The sequence below is a fragment of the Rhinolophus sinicus genome, chromosome 1 (genome assembly GCF_057876585.1).
Source record: "Rhinolophus sinicus isolate RSI-liver-muscle chromosome 1, RSI-T2T, whole genome shotgun sequence".
Lineage (NCBI taxonomy): Eukaryota > Metazoa > Chordata > Mammalia > Chiroptera > Rhinolophidae > Rhinolophus > Rhinolophus sinicus.
Genome location: NC_142501.1, coordinates 25,502,332 through 25,526,006, shown reverse-complemented (window position 1 = coordinate 25,526,006; position 23,675 = coordinate 25,502,332). Strand labels below are relative to the sequence as shown.

General features: G+C 49.4%; 3 protein-coding genes across 8 annotated transcripts; 1 reads left to right on the top strand and 2 right to left on the bottom strand.

Annotated features, from left to right (window-relative positions):
* Positions 1-1,935: 1,935 nt before the first annotated feature.
* VAMP1 (vesicle associated membrane protein 1) lies at positions 1,936-14,328 on the top strand. 3 transcript variants are annotated; one of them, XM_019754424.3, is made up of 5 exons: positions 1,936-2,279; positions 4,993-5,119; positions 5,317-5,475; positions 6,185-6,236; positions 14,039-14,328. In XM_019754424.3, exons 1-5 carry the CDS (start codon positions 1,951-1,953, stop codon positions 14,089-14,091), a joined length of 720 nt encoding a protein of 239 aa, XP_019609983.2. In that variant the 5' UTR covers positions 1,936-1,950; the 3' UTR covers positions 14,092-14,328. The 3 variants fall into 3 exon arrangements, with proteins under 3 accessions (XP_019609983.2, XP_074182251.1, XP_019609984.2); XM_074326150.2 differs by lacking the exon at positions 14,039-14,328 and adding an exon at positions 12,687-13,999; XM_019754425.3 differs by lacking the exon at positions 14,039-14,328 and adding an exon at positions 6,637-8,861.
* TAPBPL (TAP binding protein like) lies at positions 9,462-16,170 on the bottom strand. Of its 4 annotated transcripts, none has more exons than XM_019754420.3 (7): positions 15,712-16,170; positions 14,733-14,945; positions 14,327-14,599; positions 12,204-12,542; positions 11,304-11,606; positions 10,082-10,168; positions 9,462-9,889 (listed from the first exon to the last, which is right to left on the bottom strand). In XM_019754420.3, the coding sequence occupies exons 1-7, from the start codon at positions 15,773-15,775 to the stop codon at positions 9,810-9,812; spliced, it is 1,359 nt and encodes a 452-aa protein (XP_019609979.3). In that variant the 5' UTR covers positions 15,776-16,170; the 3' UTR covers positions 9,462-9,809. The 4 variants fall into 4 exon arrangements, with proteins under 4 accessions (XP_019609979.3, XP_019609980.3, XP_074182249.2 ...); XM_019754421.3 differs by having other exon boundaries at positions 14,733-14,948; positions 15,712-16,168; XM_074326148.2 differs by having other exon boundaries at positions 14,733-14,948; positions 15,802-16,167.
* A 181-nt stretch (positions 16,171-16,351) lies between these two features.
* CD27 (CD27 molecule) lies at positions 16,352-21,052 on the bottom strand. Its single transcript, XM_019754423.3, has 6 exons — positions 20,668-21,052; positions 20,351-20,482; positions 17,742-17,921; positions 17,459-17,548; positions 17,095-17,211; positions 16,352-16,835 (listed from the first exon to the last, which is right to left on the bottom strand). Exons 1-6 carry the CDS (start codon positions 20,801-20,803, stop codon positions 16,714-16,716), a joined length of 777 nt encoding a protein of 258 aa, XP_019609982.1. The 5' UTR covers positions 20,804-21,052; the 3' UTR covers positions 16,352-16,713.
* Positions 21,053-23,675: the final 2,623 nt, after the last annotated feature.

The window sequence follows — 23,675 nt, the reverse complement described above, 5'->3', positions numbered from 1 at the left end:
GTCAATTTCCTGGTTGTAATATTGCATTGTAGTTACATATGTTGCTATTGGGGGAAACTGGGTGAAAGGCTATAGGTGCACCTCTCTGTACTTTTATTTTGCCACCTTATGTGAATCTGTAATCATTTTTTAAAAAGTTAAAAAATATCTCAATTTAAAAATTTAATTTTAAATTTTTTTCAGGGGAGAGTTAGTGGGGATTCATAGGTGTTCACACTGACGGAAATAATTCCTCCCACTCCCATTTATTTTCAATTTCTACAAATTGTCATTTTGATGTAGTTTTTAGGAGGGGATTGGGATAAACACAGATCAACACGTTATGTTTCTAAGAGGAATTGTTTAATGGTTTTAAACAGGGTTGTGATATTTGATTTTGCTTTGTTGTGTGTGATAGATCACCCTAGTGGTTTCTTAGAGATATATGAGGGAAGGGAAGGCTAGAAGCAGAAATATTTCATTGATTCTAAGAGAGTTTTTTTTTTCCATTTTAACATTTAAAAGGGATGTTTCACTGTAACTATTAACCAGACAGCAGTCAGATTGTATTTGTCATACCTACTCATAAGAATCAAAACTTGCCAAGTGGGTGCCTGAAACTTGGAAGAAAATTGCAAAGACAAGAACACTCTTAATAACTGGTGTATCACCAAAGCCGTTGATAGCATGCACAGAGGGCTACATTGTGTGGAAAATCATGAACATCCAAAACTGAGTCAAAAAATGAATCATGAGTCAAATTCTGAATGGAAAGTTTTAGGAATACAGTAACCACGTTATTCTTTTATATTTGGTGGTTTTATGTGTGCACGAAAGTGAAATGTAAAAATATATCTATATAAATGTACACTTTCAATAAATATAAAAATTCTAAGTGATAAGAAAGCACTGTTTCAGTGTATTTTGCTACCTTTTTGGTTAGCGGGAACTAAAATAATGGTGAGCTGGGTGTGTTTTTTTTTAATTTTTTTAAATTGGGGAATATTGGGGGACAGTGTGTTTCTCCAGGGCCCATCAGCTCCAAGTAGTTGTCCTTCAATCTGGTTGTGGAGGGTGCAGCTCAGCTCTAAGTCCAGTTGCCGCCTTTTTCAGTGTTTAGTTGCAGGGGCCACAGCCCACCATCCCCTGCAGGAATTGAACTGGCAGCCATGTTGAGAGTTTACGCTCTAACCAACTGAGCCATCAGGCTGCCTCAGTAATGGTGTTTTACAAGGGATGGCGTCCAGGCAAAGGATAATACGTAGTCTAAAGTGGGACAGTGAGACAAGGGGAGAGAATTCTTGAAATACTAAGAAGGAAAAATCCCCTGAATTCGGTGAATTATTAGAGGAGGGGTAAAGATGAACGGCAAGGAAGTCTAGGCTGGATTCAAGGTTTCAGATTTGGGTAACTGAGTCGATGTAGTAAACTACCTGGGAGGGATAGGAGGAGCAGATTTGGCGGGAAGTTCAATTTTGGATAACATTGCGTGAGCAGTTTGTTGGCAATGTTGAAGGAAACGAATGAACGAAGACTTCGTATCTGCTTTGGTGGGACAGATCCTGCGCCCGGTACTTGAGCCGAGAGCCTGCGGATCTGCCTTGATGGATTCTGCTTCCTCGGAGCTGTTTGTCACAGGCGGGGTGGTGGAGTGGAGCGCCGATCTGGTCTGGGGGCCAGAGCTATGCCTAGACTGCCAAACCCCCGCCTCTCCTAGGACTTCAGAGTCTGGGCCACAGCGAGCCCGGACCCGCCCGCGGCTGTCGGCCGAAGGGGTGCGATTGGCTGGAGCTGCGGGAGCTGGACCGTGGGCGGGCCCGGTCTTCAGAAACTGCTCAGCGATTGGCTAGGAGGCACCAAAAAAGGCCTAACTCAAGCTGTTAAGAGTCGCCCCTCCAGGTTGCCGAGGAGTATTTTCACCTTGCCCTGACAGTTAGACCATAAGCAAACTATAGTTACGTTGTTGAGTAAATGATCCTCACAACCACACTATTCCAGAGTCGGGATGAGAGGAGAGCTGTGATTGGCCAATTTGCTTGGGCTTCGCTTCAGGACTGGCGCCTGTTCCGGGCGTGGATTGGGCCGCAGGGTTGTCAACCTTACCGGGTAGGCGTGGCCGGCACTAATAAAGACTGGTACTCGCGCGGCAACTGCAGTAAGTTCCACCGCCGCTCTAGCTGTGGTTGGTCAACTAGAGGCGGGGCTGGGCAGTTCCGTCGACTTCAGCCGCAGCGTTTCCCTCGCGGGTGTCTTCCCGCAGCCTCTGGAGAGAAGACGGACCCTCCCTCTGTCAGAGAAATGTGAGTTGACTCTAGTGTGGGGGGGCTCGACACCTCCTTGCCAACTCTCACCCCCAGTGCTGGACTCTGCGGGACGGAAAATGGCGCATTGCAGCAGCTGCGGCGACGCGGGGAGCCACCACTGCGCGCGGCCCCCAGACCTGGCCACCCCGGGGAGGAGGGAAGCACCCTACTCCTGCACCAGCCACAGCCAGCACCCTACGGGCGGGGCTGGGACGCGGTGGTCCCTCATTCATTGCACCTTCTCTCGCCTGCGGTTCGCCTCATTCAGGTCTCGGTATAGTGGAGCCCAGGAGAGGGAGAAGGTGGGGCATGGAGACAACGGGTAGGGGTCTCTTGTCGTCTTACTGAATCTGTACTTAGGGCTTCTGGAAAGAGTCATGGGTGCATCTGCCAGTAACTTGAGTTGCCCTGCAATCTCTGCATTTGTGTATGTCCCCACTCTAGCTGTGAAATGTTACCCCACCACCACCACCTAGGCAGTGAGCAAAACTCCAGAAACTTATCTGCCAGTTCTCTGGCGCCAGGTGAGCAGCTCAGATTCAGGAGGCAGTGCCATGTGATTCCAAGCGGCCATTCATCTCGAGGCCACCCTTATAGGAGGTGTTTTCCTTTCATTGAGTCTTAGCGAGGTATTTGGAAGAGAAATAGAGCTGAGGATCTCCATCTTCCCCCAACACATTCAATTTAGTCTCTGACCATCTTCAACATCACCTCCATCCCAAGATCCTGAGGGAGAACTATGGCTAAACAAATGAAGTACCTCCCTGTCACAACCACAATATGTTTAACAAAGATTTTTATTTCTTATTATTGCCTGGAGTCCTGGCTTGGTCCTAGATATATGTGTGTTGCTTCTCCAGTGACAAAAAGGGAAAAGATTTACTTACGTTACATAAAGGTTATAACTATCCTGGATATTTTACTGCTGAATGTTCCCAATTCTCAACCAATAGTATGTGGAATGGTTCCTTCAGATGCTTTATAACCCTTTAACTTTTTCGCTATTTGATTTCTGCAGTTTTAACTATGATGCTCTATGCATTTTGGCCAAGTCCTAGGATTCCATTTGTTTTCATTTTGGGAAGGAGGATCCTTCTCAGCTGACTGGTTCCCAGTAGCACCCATGTGGGATGAAGGGAAGGAGCTGGAGAAAGTGTGGTGAATAGCAGGGCATCATACCGTGTCTGACCTTAATCTTGTCATTGGTGCCACCATCCTGGACTGCTTCCAAGACCAAACAGTGGCTTCTACCTACTCACTGCATTTTCCATCCTTAGTCAGAGAACTAGACTGCTTAGCTCAGTAGTAGCACAAGAGTCTGGTGGCTTCCATGGCTTTGTATCTTTCCTCCGTTTGCCTCCTTGATGCCTTAGAGGGAAATGAGCAAGTGATTCCTTAAATGGGGATGAGCAGGGTGTAGTCTGCTAGTATAGCCTCTCTGAGTGTTATTCTCTATCTTTTTAGACTGAAAGAAATTCACTTAGGGAGGAGGAACTTCTGGGTATTAGTTCTATTTTGAGTCGTCAAAGCATTTCCCTGGTGGTGAGTTTGATGGTTTAATTCCTAGATCATTTACTCTTGGACTGCTCCTATGAGGTATGTCTTGTGAGGCTCTGCTTCTGTTTGAGGAGTTCATGTTGTAATTTCTGTTCTTTATTAAATTTGAGAGATCTCCCTCCTGCTGATGGATTCTTCCTTGGAAAAGAAATCTCATGCCTTAAGTTAGACTTTTGGAAGTTCTTTAGGAGGTGAATTTAGCCTCCATGTGTTGGGACATGGAAAGGAGTTTATCTTGAACACCCCACACTAGATTAATCCCTTCTAAAGCTAAGGAAAAGAGAACAATCACTGTGTGTAGTAGTCTAAACCAAGATTTCTCTTTGGGACGTAAGGAACTAAGGTAGTCTCCCGAGACTTGATGCCAAATCTAGAAAAGGAAGGGACAGAATGTCCATGGTGCATGTACACAGAGGCCCATTTCCCTTAGCTTTGCCTTCTGTTTATGCTCTTGGAACAGTTTCATAATTAACACAATTGCTTTAGGCTCCTGTTCTGTCTAAATGAAACCCTCATCTTCTCTGTCAAAAGAAAGCAAGCAAACAGTCCTGACTCATTCCATCTACAGAGGCTATGCCTTTGGTGATTCTCCAAGTTTTCCTTACAGCAGCCCCGATACACTAATCATTGCATGAATCATAACCAATAATTGGATCCCCTTAGCAGAGTTTGTCAGCTTGCCCTTCTTTTCTGATTTAGGCTTTTCAAAAAAGAGCTGTTTGGTCCACAGTCTTGTCCTGAGGGTTTAGTCTTTTTTACACATTTCTTCTAACCTGGATTGGAGTTTTCCAGTTTGACTTCATGTGAAAGGTTTCTGATAGGGAAACAATTTAGGCCAAGCCTGGCATATTTGTCCCTGTAATCATTGTGCCAGGGGATGTTTGAGTTTGGGTCCGAGGGTGGCCCAAGCAAGATCTCTTGATGCCATTCTGGATATCCCTGAGCTTCCTCTAAATGTTGTTACAAGATCTTTAATCTTTTACTGCTTGTCCCTGTGCTGCATCTCCCTACTTGGTATTGCCAAGGAGCTAGAACCCCTTCTAATTGCATATAGTAACACAATTGCCATGAATTTGGTGGTGTGGGGTGAGAATACACTTGATTCCTTTCTTGTCTTGGGTACTTTGTGTACTCTGTCTACTTCTCTCTGCAGGTCTGCTCCAGCTCAGCCACCTACCGAAGGGGCAGAAGGGACTGCCCCAGGTGGGGGTCCCCCTGGCCCTCCTCCTAATACGAGTAGTAACAGACGACTACAGCAAACCCAGGCGCAAGTTGAAGAGGTAGGTGGAGAATTTTTCTCTGAGTTTCCAAATCATAGACGTTTAGAAACTTCTTTGTTACAGAGGTGTAGCTAAAGGCTCTGGGAGGCAAGGCATCCCTTAGAGTTACACAGGGCAGACTTGTGATCCCCTGGTCGTTGTTCTTTCCTCTGTCTCTAGTGGGAAGCTTAGCAGCTTTGTTTCTGAACCCCCCTCAGGTGGTGGACATCATGCGTGTGAATGTGGACAAGGTCCTGAAGAGGGACGAGATACTGTCAGAGCTGGATGACCGAGCTGACGCCTTACAGATGGGAGCGTCACAATTTGAGAGCAGTGCTGCTAAGCTAAAGAGGAAGTATTGGTGGAAAAACTGCAAGGTGAATTTTCTTATCCTCTCTCCCTTTTTGTTCCTGGGCCACAACTCATAGAAGGCAAGAAAACTCTCATTCCTTCCACCGTGCCTTTAGTGGTGCAAGATCTCTGCCATGCAGAACTCTTTCTTGGGAGGAAATCTTGAAAGCCTCTTTGAGATGTGTTACCCTGAATTGGCCACCAGGGTAGGCTATAATATTCAGAACCACTGACTGAAAGCCAGTGATAACCCTGATGCTTTGAAAATGGCCAGTCAAGCTGCTTTTCCTCAAAGGACCGCTGGAAATATTCTCACCTGGCCCTTCCTCAGATACATCCAACATTGACACAGTGGCTGGGCTAGATATGCATCTAAATACATGCAGCTTTTAAGAATGAGCTGAACACTTCACAATGAGAAATGAACCAGTTGACTAATGATCCAAAGTCTGCATCTCCCTTGGAGTTCCATTCAAGGCCTTCAGGCAACAGGAACTAAGGGAAAAGGAGCAAGCTGCAGACGGTCCGATGTTTCTGAGACACTTCAGCTGTGGTCCAGGGGTTTGTTGTCTGTTGAGGAGCATGAGGGTTGGACCCTCCCCAAGAGGCCTGCAGGTGTACTGGGTGATGTTTGGGTTCTTGCACTGTCCTAAGTTTTCTTCCCACATCTCTAGTCCTGACTCCTTTCCTCTTTCCCCAAGTCCAAGGGCCCATTTTTTGTCAATGTTTCCGTAGATGATGATCATGCTGGGAGCGATCTGTGCCATCATCGTGGTAGTTATTGTAAGTAAGTATCACTGAGGTTGCTGGTGGGGTGAAGAGGTGGGAAGGTCCTGGAGTCCTCTCCCAGCCCTGCCTGCCTGCCTGCCTGCCTGGGGAGTGGGGCTTCTCCGACTGAGGTATGGAGATCGCTGTTGTGGGATCACCACCTGGTTCGGGAGGGAGAAAGGGCAAAGACATGGGACTTCCTTGATTGGCAAGGCTTCCTCTGTAAGATATTGTGGGAAGATGGTCCCTTCTCTTCTAAGGGCTCTGCTGTTTGTCACTGGCTTGGGCAGAGGGAGGCTTGGGGATGGGATACCTACAACGGAAGGGCCTGAATGTCGAGTAACTTGATATAATTTGTCCTCTTGTTTTCTCTGTCTCTCTCTCTTTTCCCTCTGGGACTTCCTGGTTCCTGTGTCCAGTCTACTTTTTTACTTGAGAATGTGCCACCCCTTTCCTCTTCTCCGTTGCCATCCAAACTCCTGTTCCTCTCCCTCCTGTTCGCTCAACAAACTTCCCCATCTACCTTCCTCCATCCCAGCCCAGGCTTCTCCATTGCCCATTCCTCCTGTTCTGTTGCTTTGATTTGCACTATGACCCTCAACACTAGAAATGCTGCTCCTGGCACAGTCTTGAAGTAACTACCTAAAGAGCAACAGCTGCACCCCTCCCTACCCTCTTCTTATGTACTCTCAAATTCCTCCAAAGCCAAAAAGAGTTGGAGGCCAAAGGAAGGGGATGGGGCGTAGCTGGGGTAACATGCCCAGGAAAGTACCAGGACTGGGGCAGGAGAAGGGTATCAGTGCCCATGACATCACCAAGAAAAACCAGGCCACTGTCAGGAGGAAACCGTGAACACCTGGGCAAATGGTGGCTCACTCAGGGCTACCCTGGTCACGTGCATCTCTTGTCTTGTGCCAGGCCTGAAGAGGATCCTGGGTGGCCCAAAGTCTCCCTTGGTCCTGGTGCCATACCCTTTCAGGAAGTAAAAACGGTTTTTTTGCAGTTATTTCTAATCTGTTAGTCTAAGATTTTCTACGTCTTCAGGGATCTTACAGACTATTAATTTGTTCTCCAGAGATCTGGAGAGCATATACTAATTGTGAAAATACCAGAACTCTCATGCCCATCCTAGAAGCAGTCTTACAAGCTCATAACTGCAAGGGGCTTTCTGCTGTCCACATCGTCTGCAGCATTCTGTACTGTTCAGGAGAGTACCAAATAATTTTGTATAGCCCAAGTTTGGGAGTCTCAGTCAGTTTTAATTGTTGGCCTGAAGAGAGAATGCCGGTTGGTTGTAGAGAAACAGGGAGTCACGGGCCTAATTTGAAAATAACAAGCTCAGCGGAAGCTACGCTTGCACTCTCACTAAGGAGGGTCCCGTTCCTCCCTTTGTGTTGATCAAGGGGTGTGAGGCTCCTTGGACTTTCGGGGACTCCTTCCTCCACACCACCCCTGTGTACTTGCCAAAGACAGGGATGAGGCAAGAGGTTCTTCTGAGGCCTGCACAGTTCTGAGTAGTAAGAAAAGGCCAGTGTACCCACCAACTCAGCCTTGGGGTGGGAGGCAGGACAGGCTGTAGACAGGTGTGCTTGTGTATTGCTGTGCTGTCATGGGGCCCTCTGGTTTTGAGCCACGTCTCTGTTTTTCCTGCAGTACACTCCCCTTCTGAATTACGTATACCCCTCTGAGTTCCACTTTGCCTCCTTTCCTTTTCTCCTCTTTGCATGGTTTGTGGATATAGACAGTGGAATCTGAGGATGGGAACTACTCAGCCTGTCTTGGGAGCCACTGCTAGGCTTCAGGGTAGGACACTGAGTGGGATAGGCCCAGGGGTGAGGGGAGGCGGGCAGGCTGGGAACGGAAGGGGGAACACCCATGACCCTTTATTCCCTTTGTCCTCCGGTTCACAAGTAGGAAGAGGCTGAGGCCACCAGGCTGGGCTGGGTCTAGATGCTCACTTTCCATGCAGCAGCACTTCATTGCGCAAAATCATCCTTCCTCTCCCTTTGCCCCTGTTTCCCACATTCCCTTCGTCCTGCCCCAGGGTAGGACTGAAGAGCTGGAAGAAAGCAGTCAGTGTGCCCTCTCACCGATCCCTCTCGAAAGTCTCCACGCCCCTCTGGGCTCCTTGCCTGATGCAGGGAGTCACCGCTGGAGAAGAACCACCACTGTCCTCGATGTGTCCCAAGCCTGGATCAAATTGGCCCTCTTGGCCCACCCAGCCCTGTCACAGGAATTACTTCCTAGGTTTCTGTCTCTTTGAGGTTCTCCAGACATAGCTGGCTTTGTTCTTTTGAGAACGTTAGCCCTTCTATTTTCTTTCTCACCCCACCTTATACCCTCTTCTGTGTCTTTGCTGTCCCCCTTCCCTCCTAAAACCCATGTGCATGAGCAAATATGCAACTAAACCCTGGGACTTTGCAGTCAAATGAAGCTGAGCTTCCCACATCCCCTTCTTCGGTTTGCTGTGAAACGATGTGGAGTTTCCACTGTGTGTCTGTCATCACCTCTTTGTCTTTTTCCTAACCCCAATCTCATTCTTGTATCGAATAATAACAGCTGTACTTCACCAAAGGCATGTGACATATTTACCAATTTCTTGTATTCTGAACACAGGCAAAAAATACAAATTCCTACCACTGCACTGACTTGCTTATTGCTTGGGTTAGACTATCTGGGGTGGGGTGGGGAGGAGGGGAGTGTTGTTTCTTTCTGGTAGTCTGATGTTGCTTTAGGCCAGAAGAGCTGGCTTATGTGTGCTGGATGGTCTTGAGATTAAAGATCTCTGTGTTAGCAGAGGAAGTGGTCTCCGTTTTCAGCATTCGTACCTGAGGCAGCCCAACTCTTCCAGGTGCTGGTGAGAGGAAGTGGCAACAGGAAGTTGAGTGGGCATCTCACACTGACAAACAACTGTAGGTTTTCTTAGACATCTCCTATCTACCTCCTTCCCTTATGCTGAGTTCCATCTTGTTGATTAGGCAGATTTTAGAATTGAATAAAAGAAATTTCTCCCTTGCAGCTGAGGGAGTGAGAAGTTTGTAGGTATCCTGAAATACCCAGCAACTGTCTGAAGGAGCAGCACCTTAATTGCATCTCCAGGTTACACAGAGCAACTAAGATGGAACCTTAGGGCTGCCTGAGGGCCTTCGTTTCACACCTTGAACACTTTGCAGCTAGGCTTAGGGACACAGCTCAGAAAAAGCTCAGGGTCCAGCGTTAGAAAAAGACAGAAAAGTGGAAAAGCTTTGCCTCTGAGGACACAAGGGGCTTTTATTTGGACAGAATTCAATATGTGCGTTTGGTGGCCCACCCCCCACCCCATTGCCCCACTGCCCCTCACTTGCTCCTTTCTTAATTTCATCCCATTTTCTTTTCCTGCCACCACGCCTCAGATCTGTTAACCTCCACCCAAACATTCTGCCTTCCTGCTGCCCTCTCACCTCTTCACTGTTTTTGTGTTTAGCCCAGGGACACAGTGAAGGTAGACGCCTACACATGTTCAGAGCCAGAGCCAGTGCTCCCGTGATCTGTGATTTCTTCATGCCTTTCTGAGCTCCAGGCCTGGGCTTAGAGTCCTTCTGGGAGCACATGACTACGCTTTCTTTTTACTCTGAGGCGGGAGAGTGGCCGCCCAGAGGGCCTCGGTGTCCTGGCAGAACTTGGGTGATGTAGCTAGGAGAGAACAAAAGGAACAAGGTTGGGTTCAGCTGGGGTAACCCCAAAAGCTGAGGGCTACGGTTGGCGGCTGGCTGGAACTCGTGATGCTTGGGCTTCACCCCTGGTCTGGGTGGAGAGGTGGTTAGAGGAGGCTGATCTATGAGTGAGATGGGTCAGGGGCAGAGCTGAGGGCAGCCAGGCTCTTACCTTGCCATCTCTGAAGCCCCAGGTACAACAGTGCAAGAAGGAAGAGACTGCTGGCAAAAAGGACTCCAAAGGCCATAGTTCTCCTCCCTGTAGGTGAGAGCGGTGTGGGCAGGAATCAGTGGGTAGGAATCAGCTCTGAGCCCACACCAATAAACGGGACAAAGGAGTATGTGTGAGTCCTGGGTTGGGGAACTTATATCAAGTGTTCTCTCACCCAGGAACTGGGCACACCGTAGCATTCATGCTTGTTCAAGGTTGTTGGATGCTCGTGTATTCAGGTAGATTTCTCTACCTCTTCCCACATCGGATAACATTTTTTTTTTTTTACTGCTTTGCAAGAGAGATTTGTGTTAGATTAGTTGTTGACAAATTAGAATTTTGTAAATATGTGAGGAGTGATGGAAGCTGAGATAGAACCCCAGTTTGGGGGAAGCTTACGGCCTAGTGATAATGCCCAGTGCTCCTGGATGTTTGTATTCTAGGTTCTGATTCCTTCCTGTTTAAAACCTTTCAATGACATTCTGTGGCTTGAAGGCCCATGGAGATCTGCCCACTAATAGTGGAGGGTTTAAGGTTGTAGGGGAATCAGGCTGCCTGTTTCTCACATTTTCCCTTTTACCATTTACTAGGTAGGTGACCTTGGGCAAATTGCTTGACATTTGCCAGTTCACTCATCAGTACAGTGGGAGTCATGATAATACACGGGATCATACATCTAAGTGCTAGTACAGTGCTTGATTCATGTACATGCTCAATGTAATTACCTCTCAAACTTTAGGCCACCTCCCCTTTTTCCCATATACCCTAGCTCTAGTTGTGCAGTTCCCCAAATCCTCTTTAGACTGTTTCATATTTGGCTTTATCATGTGCCATCCTTTCTCTCTTGGTGTTCCCTTCCCCCCGAGCTAGCTAACTTGGCTCGCATGTCTCCCCACCCCCACCCCCAGTCATCTTCCCTGACTGCCTAGTCGGTCCCACCAACTGGACTAAGTTCCTCAAGGGCAGCGTCAGGAATTATTCAACCTTGATCTCTGCCTCTCAGCACACTGCCTGGTGCCCTGGCACCTGGGGTTTACCAAAGTCTTGAGATGTGTGGTGGCAGCTATGGAGGCTGCCACCTTGAAAAGAAGAAGCTGGGAAGCAGAACAAGACCAAAGATGAGATGAGGGTAGGAGAGCTACAAGCCCAGGATGGAGGTGGGGAGAGGAGGGCACGCCAGTACCTGGTGGTGAAGCCCAGATGCTGGCCCTAAGGGGCTCATCCAGGGAAACGTGGGTGACCTGACAGGTGTAAGTGGCTCCTGCAGAGCCAGGTTCCGCTGTCAGGGAGGAGGAGATGCTGTTGGTGCCTGCCGGGCTTTGCCGGAGGCTGGAGAAGGAGGCATCAGAGACGGGAACCGGGGCTCCACCCAGCTCCTCTCGGGTCCACGTCACAGTCACATCCAGAGGGTAATAGCCAGCAATGTTGCAGATGAGGGTGGGTGGCAGAGCTTCATCTGCCAAGCTCAGTCGTACTTTAGGGGAAGCTGGAAGAAAGAATGAATAAGATTCCAGAGCAATCAACAGGGTGAGAAGCCTAAAGCCTTTTCTTCTGCTGAGAGTGAGATAGGTTGTGGAGACTGAAATTTCATCCTCAGTGGAGTGCCAAGGGGCGGGTGAGGGGTCCACTCTGCATGCAGGCCATAAAAGGGTACATCTTTCACAGGTAATTGAAAAACCATAGTAAAACCAACTAAAGGTTGGCTTGCTTCTGATGCTAAGCCAGGGATTTTAAAGGGTTATCAGTGATACAATCCTCCTGGTCAGGACCAGTCCCACTGTCCCTCCTTGGTTTGCTGCTGCTCCTTTAGGATGTGGTCTACAAGGGCTGGGGAGATTGGAGAGCGCTAACCAGAGCAGGGCAGCAGGATCCTGGGCTGGGTAGTTTTTCTGTGGGCATATCATGGAGTCTGACAGGGACAATCTGATACCATCTGTGCTTCTAGGATGGAGATGGCGTTTAGGTTGTGGGAATGCAATCTGCCTCTCAGGAAATGCCCTTGTGTTTGGATTCCGTTCTGGAAAACACTTCCAATAGGCATATCCCGTCCCTTCTCTCCCAGATAACCAAGTCCTGCCCTCACCTTGGACGTGGAGTTGGATGATTTGTTGAGCTTGGTACAGAGAGGTGGTGATCTGGCAAATGTAGGTCCCTTCGTCCTTCAGAGTGAGGCTGGACAGGGTGAGGGAGGCATTCCCCGCCATGAGTTGCTGCTCAGGCTCTAGGGTAATGCCCTCCCGCCTGACGTGTTCCTGCCCTGAGGTCCAGCTGGCCACCAGCTGGCCACTGCCCTTATACTGCAGCCGCCACACCACGCTGGTGAGGTCCAAGCTTGGTGCCATGGAGAAGCCGCAGTGCAGGGAGGCTGAGGAGCCCAGCAGGAAACTCAGGGATGGGGTCCGTGTTGTCACCTGGAACTCCACTGTGTTGAGAGAAAGAGGGGGTGATGGCGGACTTCTTCCTCTTGAGGTTACCTGATCTCTGAGCTGTGGGCATGTTGTGAGCATACACTTGCTCCTGCCTCCTCTCCTGGACAGTAAGGCCAATTGAGCTCATTTCCCAACAGGTGGAACCACAAAGAAATGGGGCTCTGGAAAGGCAGTGCGGCACATGGGGTAATCTTAACTATTTTGGAGTCACCCCTGGACAAGCTGATGAAAGTTATGGACCTCTCACCAGGACAATATACGTGCAAAATTAGGGGTTATTGTTGACTTTCCAGTAAGAACCACTGGGATAGCAGAAAAAGCTTTGGAACCCTGGTTCTTTGGTATAACAGCTCTGTGACCTTGGACAAGTCACTTAGTATTGCCAAGCTCGTCTGCTGAAGGCAAGGTTGTTGTGAAGACTAAATAGGAGTAAGAGTGTAAAAAGCACACAGTGGTAGTATTTGTGCCAGACATGCTGAACCTAAATCTATTGAGGAAAACAATCAGACAAACCCGAATGGTGGGATATGCTCCAAGACAACGGGCCTGGGCTCTTCAGACATGTCAGTGCTGTGAAACACTGTTCTGGAGTAAAGGAGGCGAAAGGCACAAGACAACCAAATGGAATGCACGATGCTTATTTGAATCCTGGACTTTAAAAAAGCAGAAAGCTATAAATATTGTTGGGGCAAGTGGAGAACTTTGAATTTGGACTTTATCCTTGACAGTATTATTGTATCAATTTTAAAATGTTGATACTTAAGTATGACGCTCAGCAGTGTAGCAAGCAGTTGGTGGGGTGAGATGGGAACGAAGTGCCCTGGCAAATATGTTCTTCAGTTACCGACATACTACACCCCCTTATTGTTTGCACCACGGTAGCCCACTCCCCACCTTGGTTTGTTGAGGTGATGGTTTTGTGAATATGAAGGAGGATTATCCTCGTCTTTGGTTATAAACTAACATGTGCTATACGTGGCAGCATTTGGGGTGAAGTGTTAAGATTTCTGCAACTTTCAATTAGTTCAAGGGGTCTATCTATCCATTGATGGAAAGAATGTGGCAAATGGTATAACAATTGGTGGACGTAGGTGAATGATATACAGGTGTTCATTATATTATTTCACCTTTTGTAGGTTTAAAATATCCCCAAATAGAAAGGGACTATCCAGCTATGCTAGGACTATGAGACCTCCTCTTTCCTAATGTAGCAGGATAAACTCAGGTTGGAGCACAGAAAGGCCAAGTGTTCTGAGGCTTTCTAAGGACAGGAGTGTAGCCCCCTCATCTTATTTGGACTTGGTTGTCTCTTTTTGGAAGCAAAATATTGGAGTCAATGAACTCTGGAGAAATCTATTGTCATGTCATGTTCTCAATTTCCTGTGTCCTCTGGGATATGCTGGGTTGGAAAGGGCAAGGACCAGGTTTTACTAATAAGAGATAATGAATAAATTCTGTATCCCTGCCCTTTGCGCTGATCGTCTTGAAGCACCAGACCAGGCTGGCTTTTCACTGGGAGAAAACTGGTGCTTGGCTCAGTAAGACTACCGAGAACAGCATACATGAATGGAGCATCACATGCCTTCTTTCCTCCGGCAACACAGTGAGGAGATTATCCCCATTTTGGGTCTTTTGGAAGAAAGGACCAAGGCCTATTGGACACCCTGAGATGACTGATGTGGATGGAGGTGGACTTGTTCCCTTTCTTCTCCTATCCCCCCATCTCTGACCACTTAAAAAAACAAAACTTTCTTTCTGCCCCTTATCATTTTCTCACCTTCAGTCTGCACATTCCCCTGGAGGCCTGGGGGTACTTTCAGCGTGGGGTGCAAGAGAGCCCCATTGTCAGCATCCCCGAGAGTCTTCATCACTATGGAGATACTAGGTCCCCCTCCAGACACCTGCACGTTGGTGATGAACCAAGCTGCTGTCTCAATAGTGGCCTCTTGTCTGGCCTGGAGATAATAGCGGGAGATCTCACAGGTCACCTCCTGCCCACTGCAGTCAGCATGGAGCAAGGCCTCAGCATTGGGAACCTGTACCAGGTTCACTGTGAGAGAAAGATGGCACAGAAGTTCAGCTGGATTGAGAATATGGGAAGGAGATGTGGGTGGGGATACTGGGAACTGGGCTCTCCTAGTGGAGGGATCCCAGAAGGACTGGGCCACAGTGGATGCTCTTACCTGAGGCCTCAAAGGTAACAGGTGGGTTGTCTTTGGCCCTTGTGTCCAGTTGGAAATCGGTGAAGCCCTCCAGGGAGCCATCATCCTGCACTGGCACCTGCCTGAGCACTAGCAAGGCCTTCACCATGTTCTCCTTGCTGACAAAACCTCCACGGTGCCCGCCTTCCTCCACCAAGAAGCAGTCCAAGACCACATCCACTGCCCGCCACTGCCCTGCTGCAGGGAAAAGGCTGGAGTGAAGCCATACCCTCCTGTCCAGAAAGTTATTTCTGTACTGCCCCGACCCCAGCCCCAAGTGTGGTCATCAAGGGGTAAAAGTCTCCAGGTCCTAGCTGTCTCGGTCCCTCCTCCAGTCATTCCCCAAACCAGATTTCTGGGAAGCACCTGCCATGCCAGGTTCGAACTTCTTGGTACGAATTATTTAAAGACCTGGATTTGTCTTCTTCATAGGGGTTTATGTTTTTTATTTACAACTACCAAATGAAAAAAACTATCTCTTCAGTTAAAAGGAATTCTCAGCTAAAATAAATGAGCAAAATTGCCGTTGAGAGAGGAGATTGGATGTTTGTGTGGGTGTTGGCAGCCATCTTCTCAGCTTTGGAGCCCGCCCACAGGTCTGCTCTGCTTTCGCCATTAAAGGTGTGCTTCCCTCCCCGACCTGCGGGTCACCTCCCGAGTGATTTCTTAGCGGGGGAACCCCTTCCTCTTCTGCAGGTGTCCCTTCTCCAGTAGGACAGCAGCCCCTACCACATCCATTGCCGAGGCCCCTTTTCTTCATTTGGCCTTTTCCCTGCTGTTCTCAGCCTCTCTCCCCAACACAACCAGTTCCCTACATCGTCAGCCATGGAGCCTGTCTCCTGTTGGGCTTAGAAGGCGAGTGGAAGCCACTCTGTCCCTTTTCCCCTTCTGGAATCTGGGGAGGGTGGCTACCTGGTGCTTCCTTAGCCCAACCCTTCCCTCCTGCCTGCTCCCCACTCACCGGTGTCTGCTGCTCCCGAAAGAGCCAAGCAGAGCAGCAGGCACCACCCCTCCTCCGTGCCCATGGGGGCTGCTCTCAGGCCCTCCTCACCGGCTGCTCTCCACAGCCTCCCTGCTTGCAAGGTCCTGGCTACAGAAGAGGAGTCTCTCCAAACATTGCTTTTTCTCGTCCTCCACGGACTTTCACTTTCACTTTGAGGAAGTGATACTGCAGCTGCCTTTGCTTGTGGGTGAAGCCATTTGTTGCTGGTACCAGAGTCCTGCTCACTGTTTTTTCTTCACACCACACCCCCCCCCACCGCCACAGAAAAAAATCCCTTGCTGATTTCAAGACCTAACTTCAGCGCAGGCACCCTTTTGCTCACCACCAGTCCCCAAGAAATTGGAGATGTGGGGGAAAGGAGGTGGGAGGAGGAAGGGAGAGACTGAAGCCAGGAGCAAGACACCCCCCCCCCCATAGCGTGGGGACCTTTATTCATTTCCTCTTTCCCCCTTGCGGGGAGGGGGGGGACAATACAAGTCTGCATCCAGCTCCCGATGCAAGTATCGGGGAAGCTCCTCCCTCCGATCCCTGATTGGAGAGCTGAGGCTGGGAGTGGCCTGCCTTGTGAGTGGAATTTCAGAGAGAACAGGCGAGTGGCTGTGTTTGACAGTCTTTGTCACTTTATTTTGCCGAGTTTCTAAATCAGTGATAGCACGCGCGGCTTTTGTAGGTGTAAGTGTGCCTTACAACCGGAAGCCCAGCCCTTCTGCAGCACAGGGGTGAAGCTGGCCGGGTGAAGCTGGCACATACTGCTTCCCACCCTCCACCTCATTCCCCTGTGCCCTTGTCACTGCCAATCTCAAAAAGGCACTTTCTCAAGTCTGCATACAGGAAAGGGTCCTGATGAGAGCATGGTGCTGAAATTGAGGGTTCCAGGTCTCATTGCCTCCATATGGTCAGTGGGGTGAGATTGAGGCTAGGACCTCACTGCAGTGATGACCCCCTCCGTGGAGTGCTGGCTCAGGAGTAGGAAGCAGGCTCTGGTTTTCGGTAATCCTCCTGGATGGGGATGGCATCGCCCTCCTCCTCCCTGGGGCAGCTGTAAGGAGAAGCCTCCACAGGCACTCCTGGGCTTCCTTTGTCTGTAGAAAGAATTAGATGAGTCTTTGCTGGTGGTGGTCTGGGGGGGAGGGTGAAGAGAGAAGAGACAGCAAAGAGGGTAAGCTTAGGGAGGACTTTCGGGAGGCTCTCAGCTAAGAGGAGAGGAAGAGTAGGCAGTAACCAGGGTTGGTCAAGATGAAGCTCGGGAGGCATCCATGAGGTTCCAGGCATGGGTGGCAGGGCGGAGAAGGTGGGGATGGGGCCGGGGACAGGTCTGGCGACCTGTATTTTGTCTCTTACTTAGTCCATGTTTTCTTTGTTGATGGAGGAACAGGACTCCGACCATGGTGAAAACAAACATTCCAGAGAGGACCACAGAGATGCGGATGCAATCTGAGCTGCACAGGGATCTCTGGGCTGTGACAGGCAGAGGCCATGAGGGGTTTCTGAGGAGGGCCTAGCCCTTGACTCCCCTCAGCCCAGCTTTCCCACCACCGCTGCCTCTCTCCTTCCCTTCCTTCCTCCCCCATCCCCACCGTTGGACCAAGTCCTTTCCTCATCCCTAGAGTTCCTCTTTTTATTCCTACTCCTAAGAGCTTTCTGGATGTCTTTCCTCCTGGACTCTCCTGTATGCATTCTCTCTGGGGGTGGGGAGAAAACTCACGTGGCCATTGGGTTGAAAGAGCTGGGGCAGGCAGCTTTATGAAGTCAGCCAGAGTCCGCATGTGCCTGGCTGTCCTGGCCTCTGGTAGCTCTGGAAACAGAGGGTGAGCAGCCACCCACAGGGAAAGGCTAAGCTGAAGGCCTCAGAGCCCCGAGAGGTGCTGTTTGAGATGGGAAGGCAGAGACAGGCTGACCAACTTGTGGGGATGGGCATGGAAGTGGGGGTGTTGGTTAAGGGGAACCCTTACCCCAAGTGACTGGACAAAGCGTAGCCTGGGACTTACTTTCGGTGGAAGGGAAGTGGGTGGGTTGTGCATGTGTGCCCGGGCCCTGCGATGGACGCAGGGTCAACAAGGGGTTTGGAGCAGGGTCACACTCGGTACACTCCTTGTCCCTGCACTGCCAGCCCTTGGGGCAGGCACACTCGGCATTGGTGGTGACGGTGCAGTTCCGAATGAGATGACCTGGGGACAGGAGGTCAGAGGAACACAAGACACTCAGGAGGCAGAGACATGCAAGGTCCACTTGCTAACCTCTCCCAGCTCCCCTCCCGCCCCCTCCCATAAATCTGTCCCTTCCCTCACCATCACCCAGTGCCTTTACCATCAGTATTGTTGTTAAGAGGAAAACTTGGACTTTTAGAAACTCATGGTTCAGAAATGGACACTATGAAAGGTAGAAACAGCTTGTATGATTTTCTCTTAACTCACTGAGACTTTCATAATTATTGAACTGTAATATTCCCTTCCAGTCACTCACTACCCTCCTCCCAAGAATAGCCACTAGCCTGACTTCCTTACACCATAAGTTAGTTTTGCCTGTACTGTGTACAGGGAATTGTGTGTGTACCCATTTGGGTCTGGCTGCTTTTACTCAACTCTTTGTGAGATTAATCCATATTGTTGAGTGTAATTGCAGACTATTCATTCTCATTGCTGTGTTCACACTATCCTATTGTGTGAATATACCATGTTTATTTCTCTGTTCTACTTCTAATGTGCATTTGGGTAGTTTCCAGTTTTCAGCCATTAGGAATTATGCTATCGTGGTCTCTAATATGTTTTTAACTTTACTAGAGAGTTACTTGATTACGGACATCCTTTGCCTTTAAAATAAAAATGTTATTCAAGTGTAGAGGTCTGGTGCTGGGTATCTGCTAGTCAGTTATACCGCAGGTGGAGGGTGTGAGGGGCGCTGGACTGGGTTGGCTCACAGGTGGTTGGGTTGAGAAGAGGAGGGTGATGGGGGTGGGGGGCAGCAGCGTCTGGATGTGGGCCAGACTTGAGCATGAGCCTGGTGTGGCTTTAGGGCAGTGCACTCATGGGGATCCAGGGAGAGGAGCGTGAAAGGAAGGTGGGAGGATTCCAAAGACTGCCTAACAACTCTACCAGTTTGCCTTAGCATTTGCCTTTTGTCGGGCAAGGCAGAGGGACACAAATTCCTTTTTCTCATCCTTATGCTCCTCTGGCCTCTTCTTTCTGAATTCTGACTAGTCGTTGCGATGTGGATTTGGATTTCTGTGGCTTACCAGGAATGGTGAGCCCACCTGGATAAGGATCCGTAAAGGGAAGACCAGAGAGGGGAGGGGGACGGCGGTGATGGAGAGGGAAAGAGGTAAGCAAAGGAGAAGACCGGGAGGGGCGATCATGAACGTGTCTGCCAACAGGAAAGGAAGAGCTAGAGAGGGGACGGGGACTGGGTGAAAATGGATGAAGCGCCATTGTTTTCAGTGATGAGCATCCAGAGACCTGAGAGTTCTCTTCACCATGTGTAACCTGTGCACAAAATTCCAGGCTGATTTCTGGCACTTTTCCATCTTACAAATGGGAATGCTGAGGTCCAAGAGGACCGCACGCATTCAGCCTCCCCCCAAGCCCTTCCCCAGAGGAGCCAGGTGCTGCCCCAGTGCTTTGGGGAGTCTGTGGGCTGTGTCTCAGGGGAGGATCATGGATTGGGCTTGTCTGGAACACAGCAAAAGGGGTATGGATTGGCTCAGTACTGGGCAAAGGCCTTCTGGTGGGGCCCACAGAGTGAGTGGGGCAGGCGTTGACCTAAAAAAAGTCCAGCCCTGCTGGGGTTGATGCCAAGAAGAGAAAAACATCCATTAACAATCATTTTTAAGTTGAGTGGACCGAGGAATACTTTTTGTGTATTTCAAATGTTGCTGTTTGATTTGCAATGGTGAAACCGTTTATTTAGTTAGGTTTTAAAGAAGACAGCATTAAAAGGCCTAGTGAGAGCAAACACATTTTATAGGCAAGTAGTGGATTAGCTTAGTTAAGTAGTCCACAAGTGTCCTGCTGGAGGACATTTGTTCAAAGGGGCCACTTTAAAGTCTCTTACTCTATGTAGACTGACACATGGTTTCTGAAATTCTAGCTAAAATGGAGAAATAATAAAAGAATTCATAACACCTGCAGATATTATACTTCTTAATTAAAAACAATAAAATTGCAAAATAAGAAAAACACAAGCCACATGCATATTCATTTTCCTACATTGGCTTTTGTGCAAAGAAAGATTATTATCTACTGGCTGGTGTTGTTATGTCCTTAAAAGATGGATTCCAAGTTCCAAATAAATGTCCACTTCAAACCCAGCCAATTCAGAAGTGGGGGGTTGCTGGGCTGTAATCTGGGATCCTGGAGCCACTTGCCCCTTTTTATTGTCTTGATGCTGACCGTTCTGAGCAGTCCCTCAAATGTTGCTTCCCCTTCCCTGAAACACCAGAGTTCTCCCCATCACATCAATATACCTGCTCCCAGGGTGCTCCATTCCCAGAGTTAGCTCCACTTGCTGTAGCCTTGAAGTAACTGCAGCTCCTACGCTCCCTGCTTTTTGCTCTCCACACCCAGCTCTGCCACCTGCTCCCCCAACTGCTCCCCCATCTCACCAGAGTTACAGTGCCGGCAGTTCTCACAGTGGGGCCGTTTGTTGGGGTCTGGTGAGAAGGAGATCCCTGGTGTACACGGGTCACACTGAGCAGCCTTGCTGTGCCCGTCACAGTGCTTCTTTAGGAACGTTCCTGTAAGCAGAGGTCCAGGGTCAAGGCCCAAGGAAGGCCGCTTCTCCGCCCTCTTCAAGGTGGTGTCTCAAGTGCTGCAGGATTCCTCTCCTTGCCTGAGCTCAGACTCGCTTCCTGTGGCCCTTCTCCCCAAACCCAGTTCTCTCTCCCGTACTCACCTGGCCCCTGGCAAGGCCTCCTCTTACCTGGCTTACAAATCTGGCAGCACCATCCTCCCGGAGCCCAGTACTGCTGCTCTGAACAGATCTTGGGGGTTGGGATAGCTGAGAGCCCCACCAGCGTCCCCAGAAGCCACAGCCAGCAGGAAAGTGGCCAGGCCATGGCTCCTGCCCAGGGAGCTCTTTCTGCACTTCGGTTGCTAACTGCTGGCCTCTGTGCTGGGTCCTCTTGGCACCTCCTGGGCAGCGGCTGCAGGCCTTCTCTGCGTTGCCCCGCTTCAGGTGGCGAGCTGACCTTTGATGGCAGTTGAAGCTCTGTTGTGGCTGTTTTTTTTTTCTTTCTCACAGCAGCAGCCTCCTATCCCTGCCCCCTTTCCGCATGCTGCATGCTGGGGAGAGTAATAAAAGGGCAAACTGTCAGATCTGCTGCTCTTCACAGGTGCCCCCACCGACCTCCAACTTCTCTGTTTCCGTCTTCTCTGTCTCTCTCGTTCTCATGAAGAATTTAACCCACCTATGCCTGCCTCTTTGACAAAGTGTTGGATGTGCACGGTCACCTCTCCTACCTACACACTTGTACACAATATGCCCACATCACCGCCTGTTCGCAGTGTACACGTTAATCCGCACGTCTTCTCTCCCATCACCACGGAGGGTCAGCTTCTTTTTGCACAGAGATAAGCAGTTTAGAGAAGGAAGGGGACCCAGAACTGAATGTCTGAAACTCTTGGGGTGAGGCAAGTTTTAGAATTCAGAATTTTTCAGATTTGGGGAAGAAACCAGCACCACAGGACACCCTCATGGGGCTGGGGTAGCACTCACATTCATGCATAGCATTTCTGCAGTAAAACGATTGAATATTTAAGTGGGGCGAATAATGACTAACTGGTCTTGCATCAAATGAGATCTGGTTTTACGGCCAAAAGAGTTTGCTATGGAATTGTTCACAGTGGCAACAAGGGGTTAAGCCTCTGTGCTTGGAGATTACGTATGATCTCATTTAATCTTCCTGCCAGCCTGTGATACAGGTGTCACCCACTGCTCATGTGGCCTTCCCTCCTCCCTCCACTACTGTCCTTATCCTCCCCTCCCACCTCGGGCTGTGGGTCACTGGTGCCCTGGAGCACCTGGGGCATCTCTTCCAGCCTTGGGCACTTGGGATTAGAAGTTGATGCCTGTGGGTCAGCTCTTCCCTATTCCTGTGGTTCTCTTGGGAAGACAGATTTGGGGACATTGGAACTAGGTGGACTTTCCCTTCTGGAACACATGGGTCAGACAGCCACCCCCTCCTCTTTCCTGGAGGCCTGAGGCATGTGGCGGCTCATTTCTCCAGGCCCTATTTCATTCAGGGGCTTTGCAGTTGTTTCCACACTGCTCATAAAATGTCACACCCCTGTGATCTCACTTGTTAGATCTGTTCTCTATCTCACTCTTTGGTTTCCTTTCTCTTCATTTTTTCCATCTTCCTGTCTTTCCCCGACCCCCTCTAGTCTTCAGGAGGGTCCTTTTGTGTGAGAAACCACACATGGGTGCGATTTGAAGAGTTACTTAGCAAAACCATCCTTTTCACTATCTCTCGGGGTGCCTGAGTTCCCGCCTCAGAGAGTGTTAACTTTGGGATCTGAGGATTTTGCTGTCGCTAACAGCACTGCCTCATTCCCAGATCATAGTCAGTATCTCCACTGTTAATCTTAAACCTCAAGACTGCTGTGGGGAGGGGAGGCCCTGTGTGGATGGATGAGACCCGAGAGGAATTATAAGGAGCTGGGGACCTTTAAGGAGAACCTTGGCCTAAGGGGGAATTAGAAGACTATCAACCTTTATTAGCCCCTCAGCTGCTCACCGAAGTGAGGCCTGTGTTCTCTGTGCCAAGGTCCCATCTCCCCACTTTTTTCTTTTTAATAAAAAAAAAGACGTATTGGGGAATAGTGTGTTTTTCCAGGGCCCATCAAGTCCAAGTCATTGTCCTTCAGTCTAGTTGTGGAGGGCGCAGCTCAGCTCCAAGACCAGTTGCTGTTTTCACTGTTAGTTGCAGGGGGCACAGCCCACCGACCCATGTGGGAATTGAACCGGCAACCTTGTGGTTAAGAGCTCGAGCTCTAACCAACTGAGCCATCTGGCCGCCCCCTCCCCTCTTCTAATCACTTCTCCATGGGGGAGAAGGCAGGAGCAGGGTCTGCCTGGCTCTCTTGGAGTACCCCTGGCCGGGAGGAGAAAAACCAGGTTTCTGAACCTTACTCTTCTCTGGGCAAAAGGAATGACCTCATCTCCTGCCTTCTTGTCTGTTTGCATCAACTTCTGGTGAGTGTTGGCTGGTTCCTTGGATAGTCCCTTCCTCTTGACTACAGGCCCTGTGAGTGCAAGCCGCTGACCTCTCCCTCAGAATCTTCCACCACTTCTTTCCCTTTTGGGGCTCAGCTGGTCCCCACACCTAGCTGGCACAGAGATATATGGTCTTTTCTCAACAGCTCTCTCCTTTTCTTGCATCTCCAGAGATAGGCCCACAGAAGCTTCTCTTTTGACGACTGTCATTACTTTTGAGAGGTCCTGACCAAACCCTCAGTCTGGAGCACTGACTGTATCCTGAATATCAGCGGCAGGGGTCACCTGCTCCTTAATATCTAGATAAGATATTCCTCACCTTCCAATCAGGCAGGTCTTGGGCAGAGTGGGGAGGAGGCAGGGCTGTCGACTGGCACAAATCCCAGTGGGTTGGGCATTATGGTCACCTCTCATTCTGATTCTTCTTTCAGCTGAAGTCTTGTTCTCTCCTCTCTGCTCCTGGCTGTTCCCTTACCTTTGCCCTACCATACGTCCCAAATTTGGGGCACAGGGCTTTCTTGAATTTTCCTTCAAACTAACTAAACAGAAGGCTGTTATGTGTGGCAAAACTCTGAAGCTTTATATATCATAAGGATACAACTACAACTTGCATTTTGGATTTTCTTGTTCTTAGTGGTCTTTCCAGCCCAGAGATTGATCACTGGTCTAGCTATCCTACAGGGCAGTAAGAGCACTGACCACCTTGCTGACAC

Bases quoted from the DNA above. Each gene is read 5' to 3' on its own strand.
- VAMP1 (XM_019754424.3), top strand. From the start codon at position 1,951: ATGATCCTCACAACCACACTATTCCAGAGTCGGGATGAGAGGAGAGCT. The intron at 2,280-4,992 runs GTGAGTTGACTC...TTCTCTCTGCAG, and splicing joins CCTCCCTCTGTCAGAGAAAT to GTCTGCTCCAGCTCAGCCAC. The intron at 5,476-6,184 runs GTGAATTTTCTT...ATGTTTCCGTAG, and splicing joins ATTGGTGGAAAAACTGCAAG to ATGATGATCATGCTGGGAGC.
- TAPBPL (XM_019754421.3), bottom strand. From the start codon at position 15,775: ATGGGCACGGAGGAGGGGTGGTGCCTGCTGCTCTGCTTGGCTCTTTCG. The intron at 12,543-14,326 runs GTGAGAAAATGA...CTCTCAACACAG, and splicing joins GGGGAATGTGCAGACTGAAG to TGGAGTTCCAGGTGACAACA. The intron at 11,607-12,203 runs GTGAGGGCAGGA...TCTTTCTTCCAG, and splicing joins CATCCAACTCCACGTCCAAG to CTTCCCCTAAAGTACGACTG.
- CD27 (XM_019754423.3), bottom strand. From the start codon at position 20,803: ATGGCCTGGCCACTTTCCTGCTGGCTGTGGCTTCTGGGGACGCTGGTG. The intron at 17,549-17,741 runs GTAAGTCCCAGG...CTCTGTTTCCAG, and splicing joins CCACTTCCCTTCCACCGAAA to AGCTACCAGAGGCCAGGACA. The intron at 16,836-17,094 runs GTAAGAGACAAA...TTCTTTCTACAG, and splicing joins ACAAAGAAAACATGGACTAA to ACAAAGGAAGCCCAGGAGTG.